The sequence below is a fragment of the Furipterus horrens genome, unplaced genomic scaffold (assembly GCF_987537825.1).
Source record: "Furipterus horrens unplaced genomic scaffold, mFurHor1.1.pri manual_scaffold_5, whole genome shotgun sequence".
Classification (NCBI taxonomy): Eukaryota; Metazoa; Chordata; class Mammalia; order Chiroptera; family Furipteridae; genus Furipterus; species Furipterus horrens.
Window position 1 is genome coordinate 188,037,343 of NW_028327175.1, and position 14,640 is coordinate 188,051,982.

General features: G+C 36.9%; 1 protein-coding gene across 2 annotated transcripts; it reads right to left on the reverse strand.

The window, feature by feature from the left end:
* Nucleotides 1-66: 66 nt before the first annotated feature.
* SMNDC1 (survival motor neuron domain containing 1) lies at nucleotides 67-10,447 on the reverse strand. 2 transcript variants are annotated; one of them, XM_090278570.1, is made up of 6 exons: nucleotides 10,289-10,447; nucleotides 8,956-9,075; nucleotides 4,560-4,702; nucleotides 3,789-3,950; nucleotides 1,802-1,955; nucleotides 67-1,341 (listed from the first exon to the last, which is right to left on the reverse strand). In XM_090278570.1, exons 2-6 carry the CDS (start codon nucleotides 9,073-9,075, stop codon nucleotides 1,204-1,206), a joined length of 717 nt encoding a protein of 238 aa, XP_090134696.1. In that variant the 5' UTR covers nucleotides 10,289-10,447; the 3' UTR covers nucleotides 67-1,203. The 2 variants fall into 2 exon arrangements, with proteins under 2 accessions (XP_090134696.1, XP_090134697.1); XM_090278571.1 differs by lacking the exons at nucleotides 8,956-9,075; nucleotides 10,289-10,447 and adding an exon at nucleotides 6,357-6,417.
* Nucleotides 10,448-14,640: the final 4,193 nt, after the last annotated feature.

Genomic DNA, 14,640 nt, shown 5'->3' on the forward strand with positions numbered 1-14,640 from the left:
TACACCGAGGCTTAATCGTTTCAATGCTGGCAGCTAAGACTTTTACCTTTCTGATAACACACCCTGGAGATTTTAAAAACACTTTATTTAATAAAAGTTAAACATACAAAAACTGAAATTAACACATCCTAAAAAATCACCATCTTCCATTAATAGGAAGATACTTTTCTATGCGTATATTTGGCTTAAACTCAACTCAGGATAACTGTAATGTTCACTTACACCAGCAAATGCTGACAACTTGATCTAGTTAACAAAAATTCCAAACTCAGCTAAACATGAACATAATATACAGGGAAATTATGGTCAGATTAATGCACAAGAAATACAGCAAATTTTTAATGATGAAACATTCAGTACTCTTGTTCATTAATTTAGCCGTTTATGGTTGTTTTTTTGTTTTTTACAAAAATAGTATCTACACTGTATACAGGGCTATACATCAGCTTTTTGTTTTCTCATATAAACATTTCACATCCAAAAAAATGGTACCACTACCATAAGCAAAAAACCAACATAGGAAAAAAGCAAACATGGAAGGAAGGAAGGAAGGAAAAGAAAGACATTAGAAAAGGTAGCTGGTCCTAAACATGGTTTCTTATGTAAAACTAAAACTCAATGAAAAGAATAAAAGCTGGGTCAATTTTAGAGGTGGCCTAATAGGTTTAGAAAACAAGTTATTGAGTGAAAAACCTTAAAACAGACTACCATTTACAAATTAATATATTTTTAGGTTTAACTGGCCAACAGCTAAGTTTAAGCTGAAGAAAAAAATAGAAGATTTCTGTATAAGTTTGGTGTTTTGCCTTGGTGTTCCACTGAATGGCTAGAATATGTGGCAAGTTCGAAGGTTCTGAATGTTCCAGGTTAGGACTTTACAAATAAAGTATATGCCATCTGGTAACTGGGGGCCTGATATTAGGAAGATCAACAATTCATTTAAGTGCTTTATTTAAGCAGCATCTATCTAGAAAAGTTGCTCTACCCAACACACTTTGAGGGAATTGTGTTGGTAATAGATATGAAGAAAGTTAAATGAATAGCAATTATCAAATGTAATTTCTTCAAGTTTCATTCTATTGAAGTCAAACAATGACAAGGTATCTTCCTTACTCATCTAACAAATAATTTACCTTTAGAAAAATATAAGAATAAAAAGGTAAATGTAAAGCCCTGCAGAGATGAAATCCAACAGTTTTCTTATTACTGAGGCATCAAATGCCTGACATTATATTTAGAGGTATCTTGATACTGTGTCATAGGTTTATCAGCAATTCCGCAGGTTCCTACTCCAACTTTGCCAGTTACACTCTCAGGTGAAGCAAAAATACTCCTCTTTACCTAGGGGAAACAAAATAGAAACCATTCTTATTAGTTCTGGAAACAATAAAAATTACAAAATATACTTAAAAGGAAAAGTACATCAAGGAAACCTGAGTGCTCTTTTAAATAAAATCTACCAGTGATGTCCAGCCTAAGGCATGTTAACAAAGCAGCTTTGGTTCAACACACTCCCTTCTAAGTGGTAAGATAGCAAATAATTTTTCAAATTTTGGTTTACAGAAGAAAAAATAGATCTTTTGTAATTCCTGATATAAATTCTCTTTCATAGTGTTTCTACTGCAGACAGTAGCTAATGAAGATTTTTTTCAATAAACCAAACTAAAGACTGAAGAGAACTCTGAATTTAAGATCATTAAATATTTTTAAAAACCTATGTACTTCCTTTTTCATTTTAAAGTTATTTTAATGACAATTGTACCTTTCAAATTTATAAAGTATGATGAAAGGATTTACTAACCTGGCCTTTTTTGTTTTTGGAATAGGCTCTGTTGTTGAACTGTTGCCATTTCACCTTCTGGTCCTCTCTTTCCTGCTCAAGTTCTTTTATTCTCTGTGCTTTTTTCAAAGCTTTTTTCTTTTTATATTCACGCTGCTGGGCAATCATTTCTTTTCTGTGTGGATATAACAACTAAATGTCAACTCTTAAGATTTAAAAGATGACTTCCTTGGGTATATTTAGCAGTGCAAAAACACAAACAAAAGAACAAAAATTAATAAACTTACACATTCTTCTCCCCATGAATAAAAACAGTAACAATGCCAATCACCCACTGCTACCAATAAATGTTTTTTGAAATATATAGCACCCTTGGAAACTTTCAAACATAACTGTAATCTCTAACCCACTATAGTTATTTCAACTATGACTTTTTATCTGATGTCTACATAGCTTTCGCAGTTGTGTTTCAGAAATGAGTGTCAACAGATGTCTAAATCTTCTATCAATTTCTAAATGGATAGTTAGCAAGTGTAATATGCTGCATTTGGAAAGTGTATGAAGATTTTAAGATAAACATAAAACTCATTTCATTTCAGATTGAAAGAGCAGAGCAGCACAAAGGGAAATCATAGCTAACAATTCTTAAAAACAACTGGGGTTTTTCAAAAACAGTAATAAGATCAGAGCCTAAAGTTCTCACAAATTCTGCTCAGTCAACTGACTTCTCACCAAAAAGAGGATGAAAAAAGGTCTTTAAAATAGGCAGTAAGATCTAGTCTCCTTTGGATCATATAATCACCACTATGAAGCTAAATGTGGCTTTTTAATACAAATATCAAAAACTAGTAAGAGAAATATGTTCTACAAGCTGATTTTCTTATTGGGATATTTAAGTCAAAAATTATTTTAGTAAGTGACAATATTCTTAAATGCAAATATATTTATGTAGCAACTTAAGTTTTGAAAATTCTTGACAGATCCAAAAGCCTGCCAATTGTGGCAAATATGCAGAATTTAACCAAAATACTGTTAATTTTGTCTCTTGAACAGCTGTCAAACTGTACACTTTGCCATCTTCATTCTACTGCTCCCTGGGTTTAGGTCACCATATACGCCTGGATTATAGCAGCAGCAGCCCTCTCTCTGCTGCCAGTGATCACTGGAGAGGTCAAACGTATCCCATCATAGCTCCTCTACGTGAAATGCATCAGTGGCTTTCAAGCTCTTGACCATCTGGCTACTCCCTCACTGCTTCTCTTGTCAAATCAGCCCTCCTCAAGCCCCAAGTTTTTACTATAGGAATGTGTTACCGCTACATTCCCACCTTATTCTCCTTTTCAAAAGTGAACATTTACTGAACTCTTACTACATACCAAGAATAATGCTACATGCTTTATTAATGCTATTTAATCTTCACAAGCCCATCATATAGGTACTATTGTCTCCGTTTTACAGATGAGGAAACAGAAGATAAACTGCTTGCTTAAGGAAGTATTTTCTAGGTCTTTAGCCAGCTAACTCCTTTTCTTTTCAAATCTCTAAAGGTTAGATGTCATTTTCTCAAAGAAATCTGCCCTAATGACTAAGTGCAGTTTAGGCATCTTTTCTTTTTGTTCTCTTAAAGTACCCATTATGCTTCCTTCATAACTTCTATACTTTTATTATTGAAATTCTTCTTTAGGAATTTTGTTGTCTAGACTAATAAACTCAGTCAGGGCAAGGCCCAAGTTAATCTTCACTGTGGTGGAACCTCAGGATATGGGTTATAGTATACATAGTACCTGCTTAATAAATATCTATTAAATGCCTAAGTGGGAACCCCAATGTCCTCACCTTACCTAGGCATACAAATATAGAGAATGAATGACCTTATATTGCTAATCTCCAAAATAATGGTAAACAGTATTATAACCTTCTTACCCTAAACTAACCTGCAGAGATTCTACAGCCACCTCAAATACCTAATTAGGGAAGATTACACTTGACATGCTAAGAAGTCACTTACTTTGACATGGGTTTGCTGCCACTGTCCTCTTTTGCCTTCCTTCCTTCTTCTACAGGCTTGAGGTTCAACAGTGGAGTCACTTCAGCATTGCCATAGCCAGCAAAGGTGATTGCAGCAGTGCCATTCTCTTCATCTATCTCCTCGATCTCCGCTTCATAACACCTGTAAAGATATCATGGCTGTAAGCAGGTGAGTAAAGGTTTAGTACTCAGCCTACAAGACTTATACTGCAGTGATTTAACTATTACATGTGTCTAAAATGAAAGTTCTATAATCAAATGGCCTTTGACAAAGATAATGCAGAAGAGTGGTTGGAATTAACCATCTGCTATCCTAAAAGGAAGTCCTAATCAATATATTGCCAGGCAAGACTCCTACATGTTTATTAAATTACTTTAGTCAGTCTCTTTGAGAAAAGATATTTCTTATAGGAATAATTTCAGTGTAGGCTCTTCATAAACATCTAAGATAGCCAACCATTCACTCAATTTTCAAGTTGAGGAAAAAAGAATTTAGATTATTTTTTTAAATATCCATTCATTTTCCTCTTTGTTTTTTTCTTTAGAATCCTAGCCATTCTTCTGCACCCAAAACTTAATTCACAGCTAAAAACGAAACTGTATTAATGGTAACCACCCAAGAATCACATTGGCTCTATTAACCATATTGGCTATATAGAAAGATTAAAATAGGGTAGTTCAAACTGAATAAAAACATCTTACCATTGTATTTTATTATTTCATGTTAAAGTTAGTTTTTTTCTACACTTACTGTCCATCTTCACTCCAGATTGCCATACACTTGTCCCCTACTTTCCATGAATGAGTGGGCTGAGTAGAAGCAAAACAGTCTGAACTTGCAAGAGTTTCTGAAGGTTGAGTTGACAGAAGGTCTTTGGTTAGTTCTATAACTTCCTAAAAAGGAAAAACAAAAACCATAACATTATTTTTATAATTCACACTATCACCTATTTTCAACAAGCAAATTCTTTCCGTTTTTGATGACAGCTCTCTCACCATATAGCACTTAAGTGCTCTACACATGTATGTGCAATGTATAACAGTATTATAATGTAGATACTGTGATTATCCCCATGTAGAAAATGAGATAGTTATTTTATATGGTGGTAGAGCTGGGACTTAAATCCAGACAGCTGCCTTTCAACTTAATTAACCTCAAATACTAATAGAAACAAGGTAGACTTGAACTTACATTGTGCATTATTTTTAAGTGTCAATTTTAGCTGAATAGATCTCTAAAGATGAGAAAGAATCAATTAAGGACTGAGCTAGATTCACAATCATATATATTTCATGGAACTGCTATTTTACAGGGCATTACAGTACTATTAACTGCCAACATGCCCCACACCCCCCATAACCCCAAAACATTTGAAGTAGCTTTATTAGTAATAAAAATGTTCCTGTTCACACATATTTCTACTAAAATACTGTAGGCATATATAAAAAGCCATTAGTCTTCCTATTTATTTATTATAAAGCTTACCTCATCTGGGTAAGCAAGTTACCAGGTTAGATTTAAAATATCCGAATACCTTAATGTTAAGCATATTAGCACAGCTTCATTTAAAAGGAAAAATAAATGTTAACACACACAGGCAAGCGATATCTTTCTGTGTGGCAAATATTTTTTGTAATTGAGGCTTATATTTATTGGCTTCATCTGAAGGTATTTGGCAGGGCTGGTTAAAAAATTAAATAGTACAAATGATAGATCTGCTACCTATCTGCTCTATTTGTACTCTTATGAAGATCCATATTATGCATCATTTCATTTAAGAACCTACATACCTGTTCTCCCCTTATTCCATATAAAATACCTTAAAACATCACCTTGTGTGTTTTGGGAGAAAAATGAGCTCTGTACTGAGTTTCTTCGAGCTCCCATTGAGGTTTTATAAATAGTAGTTCTGGTTCAGTACCCAAGAACACTAATCACTTCTTGTCTAAAAGTCTAAAGCTTCCTGGCTATTTCTGAAAAACTAGTATTTGAGCCTAAAAAAAGGAGGGGGGGTGTTAAACCCTTGGAGAAAGGTCAGTTTTGTGAATTAAAAATTTTTGTGAATACGAAAACTAGAAGACTCAGATTTGAGTTAAAAATTAAGTATAGCAGTATCTCTAATGAAGTTTTATTGGGTGCCAAGTAGCCATTCAAATACCTTTTAATCTGATGATCCTTTGCAAACAAAGCAAAGAATTTCCAAACCAATATATCATGTACTATATAAAGAAGAGTAAATTACCCAGTCCTATCATTTTTAACTAACTACTTTTAGGGCCAGGAATGTAATCTAAGCCTGACTCAAGAACCCATAAAATCTACTGAAAAGCTATACATGTTATAAAAAAATTTCAGAGCCCTGCACTAAAATGACTTTTAAAAAAATCCACAGCATTTATCCGTAGTTGCCCTTTTACTTTGCTATATTTTACATACCCCTCCCAATGAACTATGAAGACCCTTCCGAATTTTTTTCTTCACCGTGCATATGGACCAAAGTATCAGAGAAACTATTTTATGTATGAGGGGGTTCTTAAAGGTACATACCATTAATTACTTTTCCTCCCCCAAGTCTGAGTTCTGAAACTGCTCCTTCATTGACAGATGGGCAGCAGTTACAGTAATCGGCAATTCCAGGAAGCATCAGATGTTGTGATCTACATATCAGCAGGTCAAAAGGGATGCATTCAAGCACTCTGCTTACTGAAGGAAGGCGTTTCGGGGATGCAGAGAGCCACTGTAATATATGAGACAAGTGACTTGACCCCTGCCTCCTTTAGAACTAGTTTTATTCAGCAAAACAGCTTAATAAATTATTTTTGTGATTATCATAGACTGCCCGGGGAGCTAGTTAGCTAGCTAGCCTGGATTTTACTATACCCACTTTTTTTAAGTAAAAAAGAAAGGCAACTAGAACTTCAGTAGATCAATTTGCTGCCTACTGGGTAAATTTATTCTATAAGAAAATCAATATATGAGATAAAAATGGAAGCTTTCCTGGCAAAATGGAAGTCACTGAAAAAAGTGCAGAATATTATTTGTCATAAATGAAAGGTCAAACAAATTCATAACCTGAATAAGTATATTCCGTAAGAGGAACACAAAAAAAACAAAGGAAGTCACAAACTCAATGAGACTGAACAGACTTTTCAGCAAATATAAAAGACAGAATTAAATATCAATGACCTGAGGTATAACCCAGGAAGCAGAAGAAAAAAAAGAAATAAAAAATTTAAAACCCATGCTAAATAGAAGCTATAACTGGAGACAATTACTAGGTAGAAGCAAACATTAAAACACTTTCCAGCATTTTATCTAATCTTAAATGTTGCCTTTTGTCTTTGTTTTTAGTTCAGATAAACTTCAATCTAGAAACCAAAATGAAAATGTCTTTCATGATAGATTAAGAGGAAAAGAAAATGTGATGAAGTTTGGTCAGGAAAGCATTCTGTATTATTACTACCTGAAATATTAGAACTTAAGCTTCTAAACCTGTGCCATCCAATATGTGGCTATTTAATTTAATAAAAAATTCTGACTTTTAGCTATCTTAGCCATATTTCAAATATTTAATAGCTACATGTGCCTAGTGGCTACAATAATGCACAGCAGATATAGAACATTTCCATCACTGCAGAAAGTTCTATTGTATAGTACTGTTCTAAATGGTTATAGAAGAGAGAATATTTTACAGATAAATGACCCCCAGGGCATTATTAATTCAATGCTAAGTAAGACATTCCCATGCTTACTACAAGGCCTACTACCACAATGGTCTCTCCCCTACAGTACTACCACTATAGATCATGTCATTATAAGGCAATTCCGCCCAGGCTCTGAAAATTTATTCCAGATGTATTAAAAAGACCTCAAAATCATGCTGTTTCATCTTTCACTCGCAACTTCCCCTTATCCAGTTCCACATAGACCCTTTCTCCCAATATATACAACATAGCACACAATCTTTCATTTCCTTCAAAGCTAAAACGGTGCTTTTAAAATGGTAAAAGATAATAGGGACATGCCAAGATTTCTCTTTGAGGCAAGAAATATTTGGCCTGAGAGAAAACCTGCTCCCCAAACATCTCTTCTTTATTGGCTAGCACCCTGAAATTCACTGGCCTGACATCTACATATTGAAAAGAGGTCCTATTTTCCATGGTTTTTAAAAATAATGTACTATCACAACTTCATGTTACTTTATCCTACTTCTAGAATTGGAACCTGAAAACATTCAACATCTTAATTATGCCCAGATAAGCTCTTCTAGAACCCTGAATCTGGACCCCATGTCAAATAATTTTAATTTGTTCAAAGTTCTATTATCCCTAAAATATAAATAATAAAAAATGATAAAGAGAAGGAAAGAATTAAGTTGATTATTAATCAACTTAGTGCTCTGAGAAACAACAGATATTTACTATTATGGCTTTATTGTCTTGAACCACTCCTCAACCAGTGGTTTTTAAAAGCAGGTATCATACCTACTGGGCTCTCCTATGACAAGTTAAGATCCCTTTCACATAGATTCAATCTAACTTCAACAAATGTCAACAACTACACTGTAAAACCTATACTTAAGTTCAAACATTATGTAATGTTTATGCAGAAAACAAATATCTTTCAGATATTTTTATAATGTGCTTTCAATACAGGGTGTTACCCACTAGCTTTGACACAAACACATACACACACATTTTCATTTTCAAAGAATCTTGTGGTATCAAAAAGAATCTTCATCAGGTTTTATTTTTCTCCTTCAATTTGTTACTTTTTGAACTAAATTTCCTTTGCCAGATCATTAAATGTAAAAGTACTTTCTACTGTAAAGTTATATGTATCTTCTCTAATAAGTCTGACAGACTTCTAAAATAAAATTATTTTTAAAAGTTATGAGAATACAAGATTTACATAACAAAGGACAATGCTTCACTCATTTTCATGTATGCAAACTGAGGAAGCAACAACCTTACTTCTACACCCTACAAGCCATATATTCCCATGGGTTTATACACAAAGGGAAGGGGTAAACACCACCTCGAAGGAGTGCTTTAGATATCTATAAATGCTAAGCAATAAATCATTTGAAAAACACAGAAGAACTCTTTTTTGAATAACGTAACTATAAATGTTCCTTCATACTTACTTGTAAATCTTTCTTTAATTTTAGTAAATCTTCATTTTCTCCATTTCCAGACAATGCAGCTTCAACCTGCTGGAGTTGAGCTTTGTAGCTTGCCAGCTGTTTTGCTAGATCCTCCGACATCTGGAGGGAAAAAAGGGTGAGGCCATGAAAACTGAACAATACAAAAAACGCCATAAAGAAAATAATTCCCTGTCTGCCTTTATTCACCTTACCAATTTTGCTCCCAACTCATAATCCACTGCAGCTTAGTTTAGCACCATCACCTCTACTGTCAGTTCAGAGAAAAGCTGTTTCTCTGAGCCAAGCCACCAACTTCAAGGGAATGGATTCTGAATATTATCAACATGTCAGATAAATTCTATACATAATGAGAAACAGAAAATACTAAGTGATGAGGGGAAAAGAAAATTTCTAATTTTCTTTAAACTCCTATAATAAGGATGGCACTGTGTTGGGTTCAATTAACAGGGTTATTATATCCTCACCCCCCCCCAAAAAAGCACTAATCTGTTGGAAGAGTCAAGACTCCGAAAAAAATATTTCTAAGCATTAAAGAATACTTCCAAAACCAAATATAACTGGCTTGTAGACTGACTACACAAAAAACTGTCTCCACACGTACTATTCAATTAATGAGTTTAGAAGCTCTCCTCCGAGCAGGTGTATTTCCTTCAGTAAGAGAAACAGCCCAAGTCCTCTCCCATTCAGGCATCCTAAGGGATCGTGCCTGTCACCAAATCCGGCTCATTCTCCCCGGAGAATAAGATACGAGAGAACCTTTCTCGGTGACCACGCAAACGCACTGGGTTTCAGAGGACCCTTCCCGTCCTACAGTCCCCGTCCAACGACAGCCTGGAACCTGGAAGGGCTCAAAGGCGGTGAGAGCAAGCCGGGCTGCTCCCCCATCCATCCAAGACCTGAAAGCCCGCCACAGCCTGGCCTCCAAATTCAAACACCAGCTTCCAGGGAAACCGAACGCACGAAGCGAGCGGACGCCAGCGGGGCCGGGACCCCACACACCCGAACAGGCTCCGCCCGAAACTGCCCAGGGCGTCCTTCAGAGGCCTCCCGCGTCCCAACCCCACCCGACGGCGTCCCCGATGTAGCCAGGCTCTCCGCCACAGCCCGGAGGCCTCAAGCACTGCCGGGGCCGCTCAGGGCTCAACTCTGGGTGGGAGAGGAGGCCGAGGTTCTTAACACTCTCGCCGGCGCCCAGGCTCCTCCAGCACGGCCGGCAACTCTGCCTCCGGCCTCCTACGACTCGCAAGAGGCCGCGGCCCGGCGAGGCCTTATACTCTCTCTCTCTCTCTCTCTCTCTCACCGGGTTCGTTACCTTGCGTGGGATTGGGGGCGGGGCGGTGGGAAGGGGTCGGGGCAAAAGAGCCCAGCGATGGCAGCGGCGACAGCAGCAGGAAAAACCTCCGCGACGACAACAAGGCGACTCGTCTGAAAAGAACTCCGTCGGTCGTGAGGGGGAGGGGAAGAAAGCCGGGCACTGGGAGGAGGAAGACAGGCGGGTGAAGTTTCGCGAGAGGTTAAAAACTCTCGCGAGATCTCGCTCGACTCACGTGACTCAGCGCCTATTGGGCCGCCTGCCTTTATTCGGGTTGACGACGCGGAGTGGGCGGGGTTTAGTAGGAAGGAAATGGCGTAGCTGGGATGCGCCGGCGCCGGGTGTAGGTTCTTTTTACCAGTTCCGGCTGGGAGCGGGTGGGAGGTCGTGAGGTGGTTATTTTGGGGTTGGGCGGTCTGGGTCCGTTCTTGAGGTTCCTAGGGGAGTAGTCGTATGTACCTCCTTAGATGAGCAGTGTTCAGAGATGGGAATAACGGGGTTTAATGCAGCATTCGTATTAGTTGGTTCCAAAGCGTGGTCCCTTACCAGCAGCACCAGCTTCGCCGGGTAATGTATTACAAATGCAAATTTTCAGCACACACCCCCGGACCGGAATCAGAACCTCTGGGGATCGGCTCAGCAACCTGTTTTTAACAAGCACTCCAGCTGAACAGGTGAACCCGATGTCCGCTCAACTTTGAGAACCACCGCTTTTTACAGTAATCTTAGTAATAGCAACAAAAAAACTAAATTGTGGCAGAACCTATTGGGGATTGATTGATTTAAAAAGAACCTATTTGGTTTGAATTAATTATATAGGTTAATCTCTTGATAGGGAACTATCTCGCAGTTACAGTCTTGCGTGATAAATGGTGGTATATTTCCATTTATGTTCAAAAGAAATGCCCATTAAGTTTGTGTTTCTAATGATAAATATTACGAACGAATACACAAACCTAACTAGAGATTTGGAGTGGAAACCAAATGTTTTCACTGATTATCCTTTTTACTATTCACCATTTTATATACATATATAATTTTTTCCCAGCTAAATTGGTTCTAAAAAAAGATACAGATCTGAGACACAGAGAGGATACTATATGAATGCCAGAAAAGACCACCTCTGGGAGTTCGGGATTTGTTGCTAGAATCTTAAGGCCTTCTCAGATGGACTAACTTGTGCTGTGACAACACCTTGCCTTAATGCCTTCTTTTTTTATTGTTATTTTTGTTTGTTTTTAAGAGGCCTTCCCTTTTACACACATATCCCTCATATTGAGTCAGATAATCTACAAAGATGGAAACCAAGTTTGTGATGACTGGACTGACAATTTGCAAGAATTGAAAATGCTGCAGAGGGCAGCAGTGTGCAGCTAAAGGGGGAAGACAAACCAGAAAAGATGAACTTTTCCTTAGTATATAGTAGAAATTTGTTTAAAGTGTCATTTTTGACAACTGCTCTTATTCTATTGTATTTTTAAAACTAACGCCAGGAGGATCTCTCTTGAATATCAAATAAAATTCACAGTTATGAAAAAACCTCTCACACAAGAACTCTTCCTGAAGCCTCTCTATATCAGAAAATAGGGAAATATTTATTAAAAGCTCCAGTATAGACTTTTTAATCATCTGATAGTTTTTGTTTCAGGATTACTTTTAATCTCTCCTTCTGTGCAACATAGATTATATTTGGAAAGAAAATCTGCCTTGAATATTAGTTCCTCACAAAGAGATGGTGATGGTAACAGTTGTATACCAGGTACCATTTTTACATGTATCCATTTAATTTTCACAATGATTGTATGTGCAATTAAAGACAAAACTAGAGCAAATATAAGCTTTGACCTAGAGTGATACTGTATTCTATTAAGTTCTGTTTCTTGTTTCCTTGCCACTTCTGTAGCTACTTCTCAGTCTCTGCAGGCTCCTCCCCCCTCGGCAAAAGTTAAATGTTGATCAGGATTCCATCCTAGATTCTATCCTTTCCTCATTCTACCTGCTCTCTAGAAAATTCTTGCTCCAATTATAATCTATATGCTGGATCATCTGCTTCCCAACTGCTTACTTGACATCTCCAATTCATGTCCTGCAGTCACTAGGACACACCCTCTCCTCACACCCAAACTAAAAGGACGTGGTCCTGCTGTAAAGTTCCCTAGTTTAGTAAATACACGCGGATGTTTAAGCCATAATTTTGGGACCTTCAGATAGGTGTTCTGATTTCCCACTTCCTTTGAAGTGTCAAAATCTACTTTCAAGTGTCTGATTTTTAAAATTCTCATTTAAATTTAATCATGTTTATTATTCAAAGAGTGGTAACTAAAATCCTTAGTTCTTTAAACCTGGTATTTATTTTATTGAAACCCAGTAGTAAGTAAAATTTAAAGACTCCAAATTATTAAAGTATACAGCTATTTCACTTTCACTTATTTTCAAAGAAAATTTTAAACTGCTAAAGAAAATTAAAGTGTAGTAGCTGCCTTTGGAAATGTGCCAAACCACTGCAGGACACAATAAACGAATACATGTTAGTTAAATGGGAGATTGTATTCTTTAATTTAGCCCCAGATTTACCTGTACTGTTTGGTTTCTGGACAAATGACTAAGGAGATGAACATAGAGATATGTACATAGTCATAATATCTGCTTATACCCTTTGCTCTCTCTAGTCAGAATAATTATTTTGAATGTTTGCATGGAGATATGCTGCAGGGCAAGCTACTGGCTTTTTGTACTTATTGAGTATTTTGGGGTACAGTGCATTGAAAACGTACCCTGGGATGACTCTTAAAAGGTATCATTCATTTAAGGTTGATGGAAAACAACCTTAAATGGATGCTGACCAATGCAGGTGCTCATCAGTCATAGCATTCCTGATTTTGTTCACTTAAGTCTGCATTGCCTTGCTAGTCTCAGGATGTGCATTTCAGCTATTCTGTTTTCTGTGTGCCACTAAAGAACAGAAAACTGTGCCACTAAAAACAAAACAAGGATTCCTTCAGTTTAGAAAAGATAATCAGAGGCTTTGCAAGGAACAGAACTGGCAGAGTCATTCAAAGTTCTTTACACCTATTTGAAAGTAGCGTTTAATAGTACTCTTAACATGCATTCTTTGTGGGATATATTCTGAGGGCAAAAAGAACAAAAAACAAAACAAATATCACAGATAAGTATTGCTAATAGTACTATTGATATTGTAATTTTGAAACATGATAATATATGTTGGTTAAAACTCTTAAAAGGAGAGAAAAATGGAAAGTTATGTTTTTGGGGGAGGAAGCACTCTGATGATTTGGATATATATATATGTGTGTATATATATGTTTCTTAGCTGTGTTGTTACCCCTGTGGAGAGTGCCCATATCTTGATATCTAGATACCATCCCCACCCAAAGAAAAAAAAAAAACAGCATTTCTCGGAGGAATGGCTGATTTCAGGCCTCAGGCCCAGGGAGTACAAAAGTGAGCCTGGAACATTTTTCCAGAAAGCAAGGAAGTGCCCCCAAACTAATAAGATCAAATCAGAAGTTCACTGACTAGCTCGAGGAGACTGCCCTAGCCAAATGTGAGTCAATATGAGTCTTAAAAAGAATAATGACTGCCATGTATTATCAAAGAATATATTTTTAAGATCATTAAGTCCAGAGTGATACTCAAAATCAAAGGTGGGGGAAGCATTTTTTTCTTTATAGAAGAATGCCAGCCAATCAATGTAGATGAAATGATAGAACTGGGAAAATTACCATGTGCAGACCCCAATGGTTTGGGCACAGGTCATCCATAGAGACTAAAACCCACCTTGAAAAAGGAGGCAGGGAAAAGGAGGATGCTCACGCTGTTATGAGTATCACCACACAGGTTACTTAATAATTACAAAGGGGAAGATATACTTTATAATGAAGAAATTCAGCAGTCACCAACTTAACCTAGTGATCACACCACCACTAATGGTGGAACAACCTGACTGCACAGGCCTTGTGATTTGATGCAGCATGATGTCACCTATGAAGGAACCTTGCCAAAAATACTTAACCTGAATGCAATCAAGCCTTTTGACCCAACTTCCAGTTTATAGGAACTGCAGGGATAGAGGAACAAATAAAATGACCCTGAAGGAAAACTAAGGCAAATCCAGTATGTGGGACGTTCCATGAAAAAACTGGCATAAATTCTTCAAAATTCAATGTCGTTAGAAATAGTGGAAGACTGTTCTCAATTGAGACAAGACATCAAGTAAATGCAATGGGTAAATCTTGATTGAGTCTTGTTTGGAAAAATAGAGCTGTAAAGGAAACTGCGGATACTTTAAGAAATTTGAATATGGGCTGGATTTTGGATGGTAGTGAATTACT

What these genes read in the sequence shown, in the direction of transcription:
- SMNDC1 (XM_090278570.1), bottom strand. Translation starts at nt 9,075, where the DNA reads ATGTCGGAGGATCTAGCAAAACAGCTGGCAAGCTACAAAGCTCAACTC. An exon ending in AATTAAAGAAAGATTTACAA is followed by an intron (nt 4,703 to 8,955) that starts GTAAGTATGAAG and finishes TTTCCTTTTTAG; the next exon opens with GAAGTTATAGAACTAACCAA. An exon ending in GGCAGCAAACCCATGTCAAA is followed by an intron (nt 1,956 to 3,788) that starts GTAAGTGACTTC and finishes ATATCCACACAG; the next exon opens with AAAAGAAATGATTGCCCAGC.